The 17,359-nt window shown below is 39.0% G+C and overlaps 2 protein-coding genes across 2 annotated transcripts in view; one reads left to right on the top strand and one right to left on the bottom strand.

The window, feature by feature from the left end:
• The window catches only part of LOC306753640 (macrophage mannose receptor 1-like), a gene marked incomplete at its 5' end in the record, with an annotated part of 30,158 nt that extends 25,098 nt beyond the window's left edge, over positions 1–5,060 (top strand). Inside the window, 6 exons of the mRNA XM_079237533.1 lie at positions 328–493; positions 1,828–1,998; positions 2,093–2,209; positions 3,990–4,148; positions 4,291–4,317; positions 4,395–5,060. Of these exons, the coding sequence (XP_079093659.1) occupies positions 328–493; positions 1,828–1,998; positions 2,093–2,209; positions 3,990–4,148; positions 4,291–4,317; positions 4,395–4,645 (891 nt within the window). The 3' untranslated portion in view covers positions 4,646–5,060. The remainder of the gene's footprint in view (positions 1–327; positions 494–1,827; positions 1,999–2,092; positions 2,210–3,989; positions 4,149–4,290; positions 4,318–4,394) is intronic.
• Positions 5,061–6,789: 1,729 nt separating this feature from the next.
• cacnb2b (calcium channel, voltage-dependent, beta 2b) overlaps positions 6,790–17,359 on the bottom strand; it is a gene marked incomplete at both ends in the record, with an annotated part of 31,884 nt that continues 21,314 nt past the window's right edge. The window contains 12 exons of the mRNA XM_079237543.1: positions 6,790–6,796; positions 7,846–8,348; positions 10,130–10,303; positions 10,972–11,067; positions 11,220–11,371; positions 13,541–13,650; positions 13,749–13,807; positions 13,963–14,043; positions 14,324–14,349; positions 14,446–14,504; positions 15,928–16,067; positions 16,190–16,312. Coding sequence (XP_079093669.1) covers positions 6,790–6,796; positions 7,846–8,348; positions 10,130–10,303; positions 10,972–11,067; positions 11,220–11,371; positions 13,541–13,650; positions 13,749–13,807; positions 13,963–14,043; positions 14,324–14,349; positions 14,446–14,504; positions 15,928–16,067; positions 16,190–16,312 — 1,530 coding nt within the window. The remainder of the gene's footprint in view (positions 6,797–7,845; positions 8,349–10,129; positions 10,304–10,971; positions 11,068–11,219; positions 11,372–13,540; positions 13,651–13,748; positions 13,808–13,962; positions 14,044–14,323; positions 14,350–14,445; positions 14,505–15,927; positions 16,068–16,189; positions 16,313–17,359) is intronic.

The following is a 17,359-nucleotide window of genomic DNA, read 5'->3' on the forward strand; positions in this document are numbered from 1 at the left end:
GGACAGACAGCTTCTCAAACTGAAGATCCTCGAAATTATGTTGTTTAAAATATTACCTTAATTGATATTATTGATGGCTTTTATGGAGCTAAATGTTTTCTACTCGTTTGTCCATGATGTAGCATACAATCATGATAAAGCAGCATTGATGTACTTATGTTGTCAGATTAGAAAACATTTAAAAGACTTTTCAGTGTTGGAGACCAGCTAATTGTTAGGAAGAGGTAGATGTTCCCAATGAACTTTAAAAAAACTAAAGATTACAGATTCCGTTGAAAAAAAATATTATATTATGCTGAATGCAGTTTGATCAATCTTTGCTTTCAGACTGGTGGATATTTCAGATATATTGATGGCTGGCGCATCACCAAAACCAATTGGGGTAGAAGTGAACCAAGAGGAAACCTTCCTTGTGTGTCCGTGGATGTAGAAGGAAAATGGAAGGCCACTGACTGCAATGAGAAAATGAACAGTATTTGCATGAAGACTACAGGTAAGACTCATGTAACTTTTAGTACATTTTTATGCAACGCATCCTGATTCTTTCCCTGTAATGTCGACATACAGTGTACCTTTACCTGTTTGCCGAATGGTTGCAATCATTATGATTGTATTTTTGAGGTGATGTTGTTCTTTTGATATATTGTATCGGGCTCGGCCCTGACCTGGTCAGAGCTTAGTGGGAGCGCCTACCCCTTATGCCAGCCGTGTAAGGAGGGCCCGTTTTAGAACCCTAAGGTTTTCCTCTCAGTTTGCTTTCGATTACAATTCATAGAGACAATCACGGATGTTAAAACCCCCATTCGTTCAGTTTTTCCCCGTGGCCTACCTGTACTATTGAGCCACGTCATCCACCAAACTATTTCCTCTAATAGGAAAGGAAGATGAACCGTTTTACACAGTGCAACCCAAACAATTACTTCCAATTTGTCTGGATCTGGAAACGAGGCAGGATCTTGCGGGATTGTGTTCCCTGGTCAATGGCCTCGGCCCAGTGTTACCTTGGTGCCTCGAAAAACCTGGAAGTTATCTTATTCCATTAAACGGGAGTCCCCATTGAGTAGAGTTCTACAATGTTGTTTTAGAGTATGTGTTTTAGTTCAACAAGAGTTATTATACACACAGTACCATAACTGAGTAGTTACTGTTTCAAAAACTTCAAAAGGGAAGCTGAGCAAGTGTCAGACAGATTTATGTATCCTTGAGACATTTAGTAGGAGTAACTGGCGCCTTGTAAGCAGAGTTGGCAGGTGAAATTTGCCGATGCTGCCTTGGGGTGATGGGGTCATGTTTAACTGAACAGGTGTCAGACAGATTACGTGTACTTGAGACATTATTGAGAGTAATTGGTGTCTGTGGTTCAACATGCTCTGACCTTGGACACACGCTCACAGCGTTTGAGGCCACAGCTGCAAAAGCTACTCAAGGTTAGCTATGAGGTCAGCGACCTCATTCAGACCTGTCTTCCGTATAGAACAGGATACCATCTACCATGACCATATTTAGATTTGTGTCTTGTGATATATAAATGTCATAAAAAACAGGAATGTACTACAGCATATTAAGCGTGATAGAAGACAATTTCACTCAAAACTTTTAGCATAATGCAGTGTGATAAAAGACAATTTCACTTAAACACTTGTAGTTATATTCAATAAAGAGAAAAAGTAAAATAAAAAGAAAATAACTGATACTTTACATAACCCAATCCTCAACACTACAATTGTTAAATAGGGGCTTACTTCAGCACATTGGATTTGAAAGCATGCACTATACAGTTAGTTGTTAACTGTTGTTAACTGTCGTGTATGTATCTCTCAATCACAGATGTGCCACCAACAGAGTCAAGTGCTTTTCCAGGACTTTGCCCTGATGACCCAGAGCAAGCAAGACACACAAACCAGATAACCAGCTGGTTACCATTTAGGGGTTATTGTTACCTATTTGTCACAGAAAGGATTGAGTGGCCAGATGCATCTGCTCACTGTGTAAGACATGGTAAGTATGGATGGACTAATACATATTCTAACTCACTCAGCTGTGTTTAGCTTCAACTAAACACCCACTGTTTTCTGTTTGGTTGTGTTTGAAGGTGGACATCTTACCAGCATTGAAGATCCCTCTGAGCAAGTATTCATTCAAAACACAATTGTATTGTTTCAAGACAGCCAAACCTCATTCTGGATCGGCTTGTATAAAACTCACACAGGTACAATCACGTTGTCTTTTCTTTCATGAAAACCAAGATTAAACTACATTTTGACATTAAGAAGGACCATTATTTGTAAAACAGAAGCTCTGAAGCTGAAAATAAGTTACAAAGTTGCTGTAGCTTAATCATTTATGCCTGCTGAAAAGATAACTGAAACAAGCATCAAAACTACAGTGAAGAATACATATATACATCAACGCATCAATTTTTATGTTAAAAGGCATTTTTTTATGTTAAAAGGCATCAGTCATAGTGCCAAACCTGTGAGGAATTTACACCAAAGCACTGCAGTTGCCCGACAGTTTTAGCATCTTTCCACTTCTTTTGATTTTATGGCCCCAATGCATCTTTAATTGACCTAATTTTCAGCAAAAAAGCTCTGACAAACCTGGTTGTGAACATAGTGGAGCATTAACACTCTGGGGTCTGGGGTCATTTTCTCAATTTTACATAATTTTAAAAGTTACTTGCATATGATGCATGTGTTGTATATCAAAAATTACAGAACAATCTCAGCTATCTATATAATGAGGCACCATTGTCCCAAGGCAAGTGTGTAAAGAAAATATGACTAAAGCTGAAAAATTGAATCTTGATTTTGGAAATCTTTCATATTTGTTGTGAAAACATAACTTTACTCATGTGGTATATCGGTATGGTGATGGGAATTGGTTTACCAAAGGTCTTAGGTTCACAAAAGCAGTGGAATATATGAATACAATGGTAGACACATGTAAATAAATGTCAAAAACCAAATGTATTATTATATGGTGGGCATGATGAGCTGTGGCTGGCTTTGAGGCCTGCTATGATGATGTGTTGGCAGGCAGACGGACTGGGAAACGATGGTGCATGTTGTCCTCTGGACCCTCGCAGCTCTGAATCCACTCTGTGAAATACATTAATACAAGTCAGTATGAGTTCACTGAAATAAAGTTTACGGTGATAGGGACAACAGTTGATTACCCACCGTTCATAGCTGTAGTCAGCTATCTCCATTAGCTCTCGTTAGCGCGCGCCATGTTAGCAGCACCTAACGTGACATAAACACTACTGTAGTAACGATTAACGGAGATCCAACGCTAGTAGGCTTAGGCTATTAAGTTCACTGTAAGAAAGTTAACGGTGATAGGGACAACAGTTGAGTATGCACTGTTAAGTCGTAGACACAGAAGATACATCCAACACAGCGCTATCTAGTGACGTGCTAAAGCTACGAAGCTATCGTCAACAAACAAACGTTAGTTACGGTCTTACAAACACATAATGGAGGTCCAACACAACTAGTCGTACTAAGTTCACTAAGAAAGTTAACGGTCATAGGGACAACAACTAATTCCTCGCCGTTCAGTCTCACAGAAACGCTGTAGCCAGGCTTCGAAGAGGGCACCGCCCCCAAAGGGTTAATGAAATACTTCACCCTTGAAATGACAATTGTATATCAATTACTGGCCGCCTTTAGCTTTAAAATCTTGAAGAAAACGTAGTTTTTTCGCATGCCTCCACAATGATCGGAGAATCTGAAATCGGCTTGAATCCTTGATGACTTGCAGTAAATGGAGGCCAGGTTTAACAACAACCAAACTATATCAAAACATCTGTTTAAAAACTTTTATTTACCCAGTTGTATGATCAGTCAACCCGTTACCTTTCCCAACTCGTCACATACTGGCGCCTTAGGACTTCTTGGCATCACCTTCTAAAGCACTGGATAGTGCATTCAACTGTAGTGCAAAGAAAAAAGGAAAACAAATACTGGATTTCTATTTGTCCCCAGACATTTGGAAGTGGTTGGATAAAACTGCCATGGACTACACCAACTGGCGTGAACCTGAAGAAATTCACTCCAGTTATGGATCGATTATAACTGCAGATGGGAAATGGTCTACAGGGCACCGGTGGTATGACAGAGGATACATTTGCAAAACTCCTAAAAGTGAGATCATCAGACTGTTTAAATTAAAGTGGCAGGAATGTGTAACACATAGTGTTAAATCAAAAAGACATTGATAAATTGATTTTTGATATTTAGATACGTCTTTTGTAAAGCTTTTTTTTCATGTTTGTTATCTTTCTAGCATTACGTCAAGCAGGACAGACAACTGGTAAGCTACATCTCTTTATCCTTTTTTATTTGACTAATTACCTTCTGGCTCATCGTCTACGTGTTGAATCTTTACAGTAAAGCCGATGGTGGATCCTCAAGGCCGTGGCCGCAACATTTTGGCAGTTGTGCTGGTCATTACTTTGATTGCCATCGGAACAGCCATCGCCTTGTTTCTCTTCAAGAAGTCTGGACGCCGCTTGCCTATCCCTGAAAAGTTATCAACCTTTGACAACCCGCTCTTCAACAATGAGCGGTCCCAACCTGATGCCAATAAACTGGTAGCAAACGCAGAGGAGGAGAACCCTGGCCCTGATATAGCCGTGTGATGTAAATGCCAGCAGAATTGATTGAATTCAGTGAAGCTTTAATTCGCATCAACAATTCATGTTTTTTTTATTAGCATTTGTGTGTGAGTGTTTACACTTTAAGTTCACCACTTCTCGAACAAAATATTGTACTTTTGTATCCTTTACATTTACCTGCTGGTTGTGGTTACTATCACTCTTCAAGGTTTGACATGTACAATAAAGATTGAACCTTGCTTAATTCATTACATATCATTGTTTAAAGAGAAAAGCTATGTTTACTGAGAGCAAATAAAATAAGCTGGAGGAACAGCATAAAGACAACGGATGCAAGTGTTGAAAGATCGTAGAAAAATATGAAAGTATAAAAGTATGACTTGTAATACATAATAGCTTTCACTAGGAGCACTATTAAACATAGTTTTCTCACACTGTCTTCAGAATTCACTTCAGTGTTTTGTTTTCTAGAGACTGAGCGTTATCCGCTTTCGCAGTGACGTGACAGCTTGTCAATATTCGTCATACATATGTTTAATCAAAGCATGCATCGCTCACCTGTGATCACTTCAGGGGCAGACTTTGCATTACTGTCTGTTCTTTGCATAATTCTGTCTATTGACTGAGGGAATAAACAAAGATTTTTGGAAAATATGCCCAGGCTATTTGCTTGCTGGAGGAAAGTTAGAAAAAAAGCTGTACATTTAAAGGATTAGTCAATGTATTGATCAGTCAACTGATTATCTAAATAACAGATTCATAATTCAATTTGAACTTTTCTTAGAAAAATGAACAAAGCTTGCCTTTGCCTCTACATGCACAGGGGCAAAGGCAATGATTTACATTTTACTACGTAACATTTGTTCCAACTTGTGTTTTTAATTACTTTCCAGATTGAGATTAGTAATATGAAATGTAATCAAGAAAATAAATGGTGATGTATTATTATAGATTAAGACTATACATCCACATCGGAACATTCACAGGCTAATCAGCAGTAGCTTATATAAAGTCAAAAAAAAAAGCCACACTTAAACCAGCTGCGACAATAAAAGTGGTGTAATTCATCAAGCAACTTTCATGTCGAGGATACATTCATAGATCTGGAGAGTAATACGTGAGGGAGGTGCTGACATTTCCATATAAAATGTCAATTGACACATTCTTTATTTTACATTTTAATGATTTTAGAATGCATATTTGTCAAAATGAACTCCTGAAAGCTGTACAAAACAACAAAAATAACCAAAACAAATATTTTTTAAAGGACCAGAGTCATCTCAGTCTTGTCAACTCAAAGCAAACGTACACAGTAGGTCAAGTTCTACCAACCAGTGCAACAGGCTCTCTGGTTCTCCTTACATTTAGCCGACCTAACAAGGCAATTATGAAGTATGTACAAATGCATAGAGATTGTATTCAAGCAATATATTTCATCACAAGAAGATGCATAGAGTATCCAGCATATAGCACAGGCCAGTGTCACCAAAAGATTTTCCATGCTTCCAGACAGAAATGCATGTCAATAGATACTGTATGTTTGAACACCATTTAGAAAAGTAGGAAGCAAAGTATGACTTCCCTTTAGAATTGTGTAGAAAAATAGTTTGACATGTTTAAAATAGATTGTTGGCTTTTGAAGATACACCAATTTAAACTCAAAGGGACAGTCAGACGTGACACTGAACAAAACAAGTCTGTTGTTCCCTACAGCTTTTTTAACATCTTAGACAAAACATCCCCTTGTGTAACTTTGTAAGAAGTAAATATTATAATAGTCATAATATGCATTAAGTCTACAGAAGCTGAGAACAGCAATTATTTTATATTATACCGTTTTCTTGAGATCACATGTTAATTATGTAATTGTGTTGGGAAAACAGAGATCTTTTCTTTTGTAAAACTGTTTTGGGCAACAACTCCTGATTATTTTTCTGATCAACAAATCTACCAATTACTTTCTTGATTAATCAATTAACCATTATGTGTCAAAAATAGGGGAAAGAAATTCTCAGAAGCCAGGGTTACGTCTTGAAATGCTTGTTTTCAAATCTTACATTTGATCTTACCGATAAGGTTTGTTCAAATTGAATGATGAATCCGTTATTTAGATAATCAGTTGACTGATCAATACATTTACTGATTGTTTAAACTAAACAGGATCATCTTTAGAATCTAGATAAAAAAATGTTTTTGGGAGATATCACGGGACAAGGATCTTTTGATTTTCTCAAAACACACTCCCCAGTTTTCAGTTGGTGTCCACCAAACTAAAACTAATGCAATCAATTATAACAGTCCTGCAATAAATCATACTAATATGCAGGTTATAATGTTCAGTTTTTATTGGAACTGTTTTAGAGACGTATTGATTCATCTCTAAGACCATTCTGAAGGATCTAGTTTGTCCTTCCCATTCATATCAATGAAGTTAGACTAAATAAGAGTAACACCTGTCGGTATGAAATACAATTCAACAGCTTCTCAAACTACATCCTTATCAGACAGTTTAATCCACACAATAAAAGCAGAAAACGAACCTGCACGAAGGTGAAAGTTATTGCAAGACTGTTGTATAAGATTAGTTTTAGCTCGGTGTGTCCAATAAACCAGCGACTCAGCGTAATTATTCTGTCATTACAATCAAACAAACCCGAGATAACAAAAATAAATAACTTGTGATTTTGAGATAATAGATTGAATAAAATCATCGCAACCTTAACTGTTCTTGGTTTACGAACATTTTGCGTGACCAATGCAAAATATACATTTTGAGCACAACATTGCATTTATCTTGACTAATGTCAAGCGGGTGAAAATAAGACGGACAGAAAAATTGAGTGATAATATTAATTCTGGTAAAGAACAAGAAAGAAGGACAGTGTGTGTCTGAGTGGCAAAGGGTAAAAATAAACAAGTGTAAAAAAAAAAAAAGAGGAGAAATATTGTCCACAAAGATGACACATCCTGCCCCGTCCAGTAGTGCATTATAACTTGAGCAGCATAAAATAATGCACCAACCCACAATAAACAGTCATTATTGTATATAAGAATCTCTGTGCCATTGTCGTGCATCTCTATCTCTACCTCGATCCCTATCTCTATCTCTGTCTCTGTCTCTTTCTCTGTCCTTGTGTCTTTCTCTGTCCCTGTCTCGGCCGTGGTGGTTGTGATGATTGGGTGCAGGATAGTGATCTGTGTGGTGTGTCCGTGTTGGAATATGCTGGTGATGCCGATGCTGGCGGTTGCGTTCGTTGTGCTCCTGCTCGTAGTTTTCCCCAACGTGTGAATGGCTGTTCCCACGGTGATGTTGTTGTTGCTGTTGTTGTTGGTGGTGATGATGGTGGTGGTTGCTGTTATGATGGTGGTGGTTATGGCCTCGGTGGTTATAGCGGGTCTCTTCCTCGTCCTCCCCCGCCACCTCCTCCACCTCCTCCTCCCTCTCCTCACGTAGGTGCCTGCGGGGAAGCCTCTGTCTGTAATCCTTGCTCGACCGCCCTTCCACGCCACCAGATGTTTGATTGTGCTGGGCCATCCGGCGGTGGTGGTGGTGGTGATGGTGGTGGGGTCTCTTTGGTTCAGCCTTCAGGAGCTGCTCTTCCTCCTCTCTTTGGCCCTCCTCAGCCCTCGTCTCCTGTGCCGGGGCTGACGGTTGCTCGGGATCTAATTGGTTCTCCCGGGAACCCTTCCTCTTTGGGGCAGTGGACTTCTTGTTTTTTTGCCCGTCCTGGGACAAGAAAATGCAATGTAATGTCACATACATGTACATGAAAGACATGATATGAAGAAAGCTTGCTCTAACACACTTTTATTTACCCGGTTAATTATTTTAACTGTCTGCCTCGCAGTCTTTCATTGGACAGTCTGAGGGCCCCAATGCATTTTGGTGCGGTTGTATACATGGGTGCAGTAAGCTTAAACATTCTTCCTCATCTAGTATACATCCCAGCATTTCTCGCGTACATAAAATCTGCATGCAATGCAGGTGGAATGCACGACTACTACATACATACTTAGTATGAATAGTACGTTAGAATGTGATTTTAAACTACAATATGTCTGAACCTATACACTTATTCTGTATTTGCAAGTCCATATGCACAAACTCAAACATACACACTCAGCTGCTGTTAGGGAGGCAGCTGGCTCCCAAGTTCCTCAACTGGCAATCACGCCACAGGCAATTTGAATATTTTTGGAAGATAATTTCATCATGGGACCTGGGGACACTTTCACATGGAGCTGCCTCAGACTTCTCTGCATCTGTTCTACAGCTGCTGCTGCAACTACTGTTTATTCACTGTTAAGTGAATTGATCTGGTTTTAACTTGGACTTTTCTTGATTACTTGATGATTGATTTTATGTATAGAATGTCATAAAAAGTAAGATAGTTGTAAGTTATCTGGTAAGATCATTTACTTATACTAGAAGGAAAATAAGACAAGATAATCTAGAAGCTGTAGAACTGTGACTAAAATGTACTCAAACTAGTGATCAGGTATTCTAATTCAATTCCATTTTTAGTATTGGCGTAAAAACAATACTTGTACTTGTGCTGACAGTTTCTTTGTAGGGAAGTTTGACCTATAAACACGGCAGTTATTTTCCCTAATGTAATACATACTGTATATCTAGTAGTAGTAGTATATATCTAACATATATCTAGTGTCTGGTAAATTTAGCAAACAGAAGGAATTTCATTAATGTTACGATTACTATTGCAAGGTGGATTCTTTGATCTTGTTCTGTGCTATTTATTGATCTCTGGGACACTTTGTGCTACGTAGGTTATTGTTATTACTGCTGCTTTCTATTGTTTCTCACAGGAATTTTATGCATCATGTTAGCAAACTAAAATGAAAGGAATCTTCAATTGTTTTCTTTGGGTGCACAGGAATGTGGATCTTTGAGATATATTTAAGAAGTTGCTCTGGTTTGCATGTTCCACATGTAATGGTCAGTGTGTCATGCAGTGTGGGACTCCCACTGGTCCTGACATGGTCTCCATCCCTCTGGGTCTTGGTCTTGTCTCAGTCTCAATACCCTGTGGGTTTTGGTAGTGACTTGGTTTTGGTTTGGCTGGGCTTGACTACAACACTTATATCCACATCATTTCTAGCTAGTTTCTAAAGAAGATGCTACTGTAACTCATCTCTATTACTGCGGTGAAAACTCAGCTACTGCAGTTCATTTGAAGGTATCTCACTCACCAGAGGCAGACCTATCTCAATGCTTCAACTTCCCAGTGGAGTAGGAGGAGGAAAAATGAAATGAAATTGTTAGATGAATAAATGGAAACAAGTACAGATGCAGCGCACTGTGCATTTCCTCTGTCTAGAAACATTCCTGTTGAGCTAATCATTTACTATGTGCAAACCGTTTTTTTCCCACATTCAGCAGACCGTCTGTCCGGATGAGATGAGTGGGATGAGATGTTTGCAAATGATATTAAATCCTATACCTTTATTGTTTATGTAGTTGTACATATGTGTTTGTGTTTCATGTACCGGTATTGCTGAAGGACTGGTGGGCAGTGTATTCCCGGCCAGCTGGGCCACTAGTGAGTTGGCAGGCTCCATTTCTGGAGGATGAGTGGCTCTCCAATACGACTCCAGATAATCAGCAACGTGCTCACAGGCATCAATTAGCTGGTTCTCATCTAAGATGACGTCAAACATTTCCTACAGGAAAATGAGAATATGGATAGGAATTAATAAAAGACCAACAGCAGGAAACAAACAAAAGAAGACCCTGTAACTGAGACAGTAGTTTAAAGTGTAATCTGCGACATCACTGATAATGTGGCATGAGTGGGTGGGCTTTAAAAATAACACTCCTCTGGTAATAACTTAGGTCTTGCAATGAGATGAAAAAGAAATAGGTGTAGGCAATAGGGTCACCTTTAACAAAACAAAAAAGACAATTATGTGAACACTGACATGAGCATCCAACAAAAACTTTGAATTTGACAATGAAGTCAACAACATGGGCACCAACATCATTTTAAATTGTGAATATACAGCAATAAATACTGAGGACATGATGTCACTGTCATCAATGGTGCTCACGGACCTGCATACAAGTCAAGGGGCCACCAGTGTATTTCCAGTTTGCACCAAACTCAAAACAGTTTTCTTCCATTTTCTGGATATTATTACCAGTGTGCTACAGTACAACTTAAACTACAGAGACAAGGCCAAATGTATAATTATTTGCAACAATTTAAATATATAAAGTACCAGGCATGATAACCATCCATCTATCCATCTATTCAATATAAAATGCAGTATTACTGAACTGTAGCTACCACTGCACCACTTTCACAGATTGGCCACTAGATGGCACTCACCGGAGGGCACTGGGCGAGCTTGTCTGCTGCCACCATTTGAACATTAAGATGCTTGGTCTGTGACTTCCCTCTAGTCTTGATCAGTCTCGTCAACACCTGCAGTTGAGGAGAAGGAGGGAGGGAAAAAGGAAGAGGCAGAGAAAGAAAAACAAAAGGTTCTGGTGGCTTACAGGATCGTGTTTGTTTTTTATACATGAGGTATACAAAATATTGTGAGAACTGAGGAACAGGTCTCTGGCAAAGCACACCTTAGGTGAGGAGATCTTGACGTAGACGAGGATCGGTGCCAGGGAGGTCTTGGACACCTGGATGGGGTGGTTAATTGTGTCTGCATCAAGAACCACCAGCTGCAGGCTACGGGCGAGCTCAAAGATACGCTCCACCTCGCCCTGGATCTGGGCTGCAAGAGCAGAGAGGAAAAGCATAACTTTGACACCTGAGATCCAGGAAACACAATCCGCTGTGCATACTTGATTTCTTTGTTAATTTGAAATGCCATTGTGTGCCGTTTTGAATGATTTTATATGTACTTGCATTACCAGAGCTGGTATGTGAAGTTTTTCTATTTTTATCTGTCTATATGACGAACAGTTTCTACCTGCAAGCCATCAGGCTGGTGAACATTGGACATTGTAGCAATGCATAGTGCAGTTTATACACTGAGCAAAACTAATACTATTTTCATATTTTAATTATTATTATATTAATTATTATTATAGTTAATAATTATATTATATATTTATAAATATATATATTCATTATTATTATTATATATTCTTTTTTGTGCAATACTGTTATCAATTATCTTTGATTATACTGTTATCTTTTTTTATTTTGTGCCTTATTTTTATTTATTTTTTACCTTAAGTTTATTCTAATTCTGTGTGTTAGGAGGACCCAGCAAAATAAGCATTTAATTGTATAGAATAACTCTGTTATCTGTGCATATGACAGTAAAACATCTTGAATCTTGAATATTGTATATAATCAAAATGCAGAAATGAGGATAGAATATTAAATATGCTATGTTGAAGGTTAGACCTGCCAAACCCAAGGTCAGTGTTGAAATCAATTATCAAGTTATATTTTGAGATTAAAAGTCGATAAAACAAAATCTCAACACAAGTTTGATTTAGTGTAGCTGTTGTAGACATTTTAATTGAATAACAATATCTGCATCTCAATTCAACTCAAAATAGAAAAACAGGATGCTTTGCACTCACGGGAGAGGTATTTTAAAGAATGACCACTAGAGGGAGCAAAGGAAAGCAGAGCATGGAGGAGGCACTGGCTGTTTTCAGTCTTTTAAGAAGTTAAAGGATTGACAAATATCAATAAAATATCAGTGAATTACCTATTAAACAAATGTAAGCCAACTAAAACCATGAACCAATAAAAGGGGGGCTTGTTGTGAACAGTGTGAGAACAGTGGCTCGTGGTGTTGATGAGGTAATGATGGAAGGGGGAGCATTTAAACAGACAGACATAGAATACCAGTGCTTTCAGTCATACATACCGGCAGCATCTGGGATGAGAGAGCAATGAGAAAGACAAAAGTAGAGAAAACCAAGTAAATCTTCTCCCCCTTCTGTTTTTTTTTTTGTAACCAAGCGGGGATTAAACCTAGAATACTGCACAATGCCACTGGGGCAAAGACAATAAATGTCCAGTAAACGTATTACTATACAAACTTTACTGACAGTCCAAAAACCTGCTTATGTCTCAGATGTAAACTTGTTTTCTATTTTAAGCTTACAAATTTCAACTTTCCTTTCTTGCCAGAACTAGATTAAAAGGTCTCTCTCATATCTGTACAATAAGTATGAAGCTACAGCTAGCAGTTGATTAGCTTAGTTTAGCCTAAAGACTTGGAACAGAGGCAAACAGCCAGCATTGATAAAACAAAGATACAACCTCTTCATTCGTCAGCTTTGGAGGTGCTGGCATGCTGATTTTATTTTAAAAAATTCAACTTTTTTACATAACCAGGCTAGTTATTTTAACCCGTTTTCAGTCATTGTGCTAAACTAAGCTAAGCTAACTGGGTGCATGATTTGCACACAAACATAAGGGTGGTATGGATTTTCTCATCCCACTCTCTGCAAGAAAACAAACATATCTTCCAAAATGTCAAACTATTCCGCTTATGATCTTCATTAGGGTGCAGAGTGATCTCTGACAGTATCATCCCTTTGATCAAAAGATCACCTGTGCAGTGTACATACAAACAAAATCACATCACTGCACAGCGTTTCAATCAGACAAAGAAAAGGGGGAAGTCTGACACATTCATTTCAGATGAGCTAGATAGAATCAATTGCTTGTTTTAACCTAATTAGGGTTGCAAGTGGGTGAAGTTTGACACTAGGGACAATGTGATAAGTGCAAGAGAACTAAGACAATTACTAGAGGTTATTTTATAAGTTAATTTTGTGTACTTTTCTGTTGGTGATGCTATCTGAATTGTCTTGATGAGGTAAACCCAAACTGCCTTGCTTCCCCAAACAGATAAAAGTGGTGTCAAAGATAATTTGCCACACGACTATAGCTCCAGGTTGGGATGATGTACCTAAATTGGAGCGAGTGTTCGACCGATCCATTAAGGCCTTTTTCCCAGGGTTGTTGAGGATGGAGCGTTTAGCCAGAGAGATGTCTGCTGTGACCCGTGTAATAGTAATTCTGGAGAGGAGACAGAGGAACAGGGATTGTTACACAGTCTCATTGTGTTTTATTTCCACGTGAAAGGTGTGACACTGGAGAATTAAATCAGAACTTACCTGCCTTCAAATCGATGTTTTAAAAAGTCAAAGAGTGCTTTTTGCATCATATCTGTAACCTGGAAGTACACATGAAACATGCAATTTAAATAACATTCTCCTCTATGCAAGTTCAACACAAGTACCAATATGTATTAGGTATCTCAGGTTGACAGCATCTTAGACCCTTCACAAGTAAAAAGCAACTTAAATAATGTGAGTGAGGCGGACTCACCTCTAAGCCCTTCAGTGAGGGTCCCATTAGAACCACAGGACGCATTGTAGGCACTACATCATACATAGACACCTGTTCCCCCTACAGCCACAAAGAAGCACACGTTTCATTTAGAATATGAGATACTGCTGATGCAACATGCTGCCTACGGTGCAGAGTGAACATGGATGAAATCTGATTTTCTTTTCTTGTCGTTTTGTTGTGTAAAGCCCCTAATAATAATAATAATAATAATAATACTTTTTAAAAAGGGTCATTCAAAGAGTTTCACAGACTGTGTGTTTGGGACTATCTACTGTTCATAGGAAGCAATAATGAGTTAAAAGAGATGTCAAGAGAACTACAAACTTGGGTTGCTTACCGGTTTCTTTTTCACCTGCTGATTGGCTGTTCATGCAGAGGAGGATGAGAGAGGTGTCTCATGTTAACTCACCAATCATTTTTTTTATTTTTTTTATTTTATAGTGTCGCACACACACTTACCTTGGGATGGAGGAGTATATTTCTTTGAGTTCAAATCTTGAGCTACTTGGGTGGCTTTGCTGAAATGAGAGAGCAATCCTGAATTAACTCACGTCTTCCCCACTAAAGACAAACTTTGGAGTAAACATTTTTCAGTCATTAAAACTTCAGTTTTTAACACAAGCACAACATGATGTTACATGATCCCTGCAACACTTAATAAAACTTGACAGCTTATCCTTTGCAATTCCTCTATCTTGCTTCTTCGACTATTGAGCCGCTGTAACATTTGAATATCCCATTGTGAGATCAATAAAGTTGTTATTTATCTATATCTAATCTGGTGAAAATAGAGCACTAGTATCTAAGCTATGAAATACGCTGTGCTTACTGTATATCTACTTATATAAGACACCGCTATATAAAGCTTAGAGGGTAAATCCCTTGAATTGATTCAGCACACACAGTTGCCACTAAAGCCAAATTTCCAAGATCCTTAGATGAGTTTCTTTCAGCCTAACTGGGTCAAGTCAAAATCCTTCAGTCCAGAGTGGATCTTCCTGCCTGCCAGACCGATTGGAGTAAAACAACCGACTGACTCAACAAAAGGGAAACATTCCTACTTTGGTCACTTGCTCTTGGAAGAAGATTTTCTGTACTTGACCTCCCTTTTAATGGTGCGCTCTTATATTTTCATTTTCATGTTTTTCATTTTTCAAGACTGAATTACCAGCTGTGCCCTGTTACTCCTCCACAACAAGCCAAATGATCTCTGTTCAATGTGTCCTCACATAATGGTTCCTATGATATCTTTTGTGATTTGTGATCTTTTTCCTACGAATATCCAGAAACACAAGCGATCGGTGATCCTGGGCAAAACCCCTGCTGTGTTTCGAGAACAAAACAACTTGGTTAGGTTGAAGGAAAGGTCGTGGTTGTGGGTTAAAATGACTACAAAAGTGGTGTCACAGTACGGAGGTTACATGACGAATAAGTCAGCTGTGATGTGTGTAAAGCATCACGAAGGGAGGGGGGGATGATTTTTGACTATATAGATAAAAATGACTTGACTTTGACCACAACTTATCCCTAACTGTGTGCATTACATTTGTTGGATACGTTGGACACTAATGCATAGAGAGTAGGAAACAAAGGGGTCATGTGAGGCCCTCAGCTTATTGTTGCCTTCCGGTTTGATCCCGCTAGGCTTCAACTGAACAATTCCTGGTGTGACCCTTTCCCACTGATTACACCTCTCTGGTCAAAATGTAGTTTGCCTAATCTGTGGATGTTTTCGAAAGAGCATTGGATGAATGCTGAAAATGTCATATAATCCTCTGTATATCACTTTGTAATTATGTTTTTGTTTGTCTGTGTGCTGGACCAATAAAGATTATTATTAGGATTACAAGATAAATCAGCACAAAGCAGCATGGGCTTGTGTGCTCGTTTGTGACCATGTTGTGTTGCAGCCAGTGGAAAAGAGAAGCGTGCTGTACATACTTGGCTAAGGCCTTGGCAGCTTTCCTCGCCTGCACTTCTCTTCTGATGAGAATGGTTTCCAGATTGACTGGACTGGGGACAAAGCCCACCACACCATCCTCCTTCACCGGCCGGCCGATCCACCACTCATTGTTAAACTTCTGGTTATCAAAAAGAAGAAAAACAAGTCAATCAAAGGCCTCGCTCACATTAATGACTCAGTAATGTGTCTGTGTGTGTGTGTGTGTGTGTGTGTGTGTGTGTGTGTGTGTGTGTTTCCAACCTCTTTGACATGGAGAAACTCTCTGGCCTCAAAGGTGACGGCCTGGCCCGGCACCGGAACGTTGTCGTCGTCTGCTGGCGTGTAGGAGAAGTTGCAACGTACTGCAAATGCCACCGGCTTGAACTGGGGACACAGGGCATGTGTTTGTAACTAAATGTGATTCCTAATGAATGTTACTTCATCTTTAATCCCTGCATTTCCCCTGTCGACACAGTTTGACACAAACAAAATTCAGTTCGTAAATTGTATCATTTGACCTGATAATACATATGTAAATACATAATGTAAAACTGTTTACATATGAATGTATTTAGAAAAGATAGCAAAAGATCTTGCAGATATACAGAACCCAGCTGGTGACATGGAGAAAAACAATATTTGCATCTTTTCACTTTTGCTGCTCCAGTTTCAGAGTCCTGGTGTTGTTCATGCCGTCACACTGTCACAGTTTACTGGGAGCCATCCTTAACGTCATTAGTGACACCTGCTCTATTCTCTGTATGACAACACTTTCATTTAAATGTAAATTCAAGACGTCTGCTTTGAAAACACCCGACTGCATCCTCCTCTTTGCGTCACAGTAGCAGTATGCTTCCTCCTGACCCGAGCCTGTTGGTGGTGTAGTCCTATCAGAGTCAAATGTCAGCGGCTCGCAGATCAAGCTGCTAATTACTCCGCTTTGGAACGATGAGGCTGTGGGAGAGATTGTGGGGTCAGCCGGGGAGGGGCTGTGCGTGTTTCCCGCTTTAATTGCAGAGCACCAGTAGCATTAAATCAGTTGGGGGTTAATTCAATATCCAAGGGGATGTCTATCAGCGGGCACTGCTTAGAAGGAAAAGAGAGTGGAAGAGTTTGATATCAGCTGTGATATTTGTATTACGTGTAATGACCGTCATGACCATTATGTTCTGGCAACAGGTGTGCAATATTTCAATCTGACTTGATTTCAAATTGCTTTTAAAAATGTTGGTATAATTGGGATTTTCTTCTCTCTGAAGCACACTCCACTTTCTCAGATACAGTCTGGGCTTTGTTATGACATAACAGTATTACATAAGGAGGCTCAGAGGGCACAGTGTACTGCTACTTAACAACACAAGCATCTATAGCATTTCATCTTAAATTTTCAAAATGGACAATCCAACATTCACGTCCACTTTACGCTGTGAT

Source organism: Taurulus bubalis, assembly GCF_910589615.1.
Source record: "Taurulus bubalis genome assembly, chromosome: 1".
Classification (NCBI taxonomy): Eukaryota; Metazoa; Chordata; class Actinopteri; order Perciformes; family Cottidae; genus Taurulus; species Taurulus bubalis.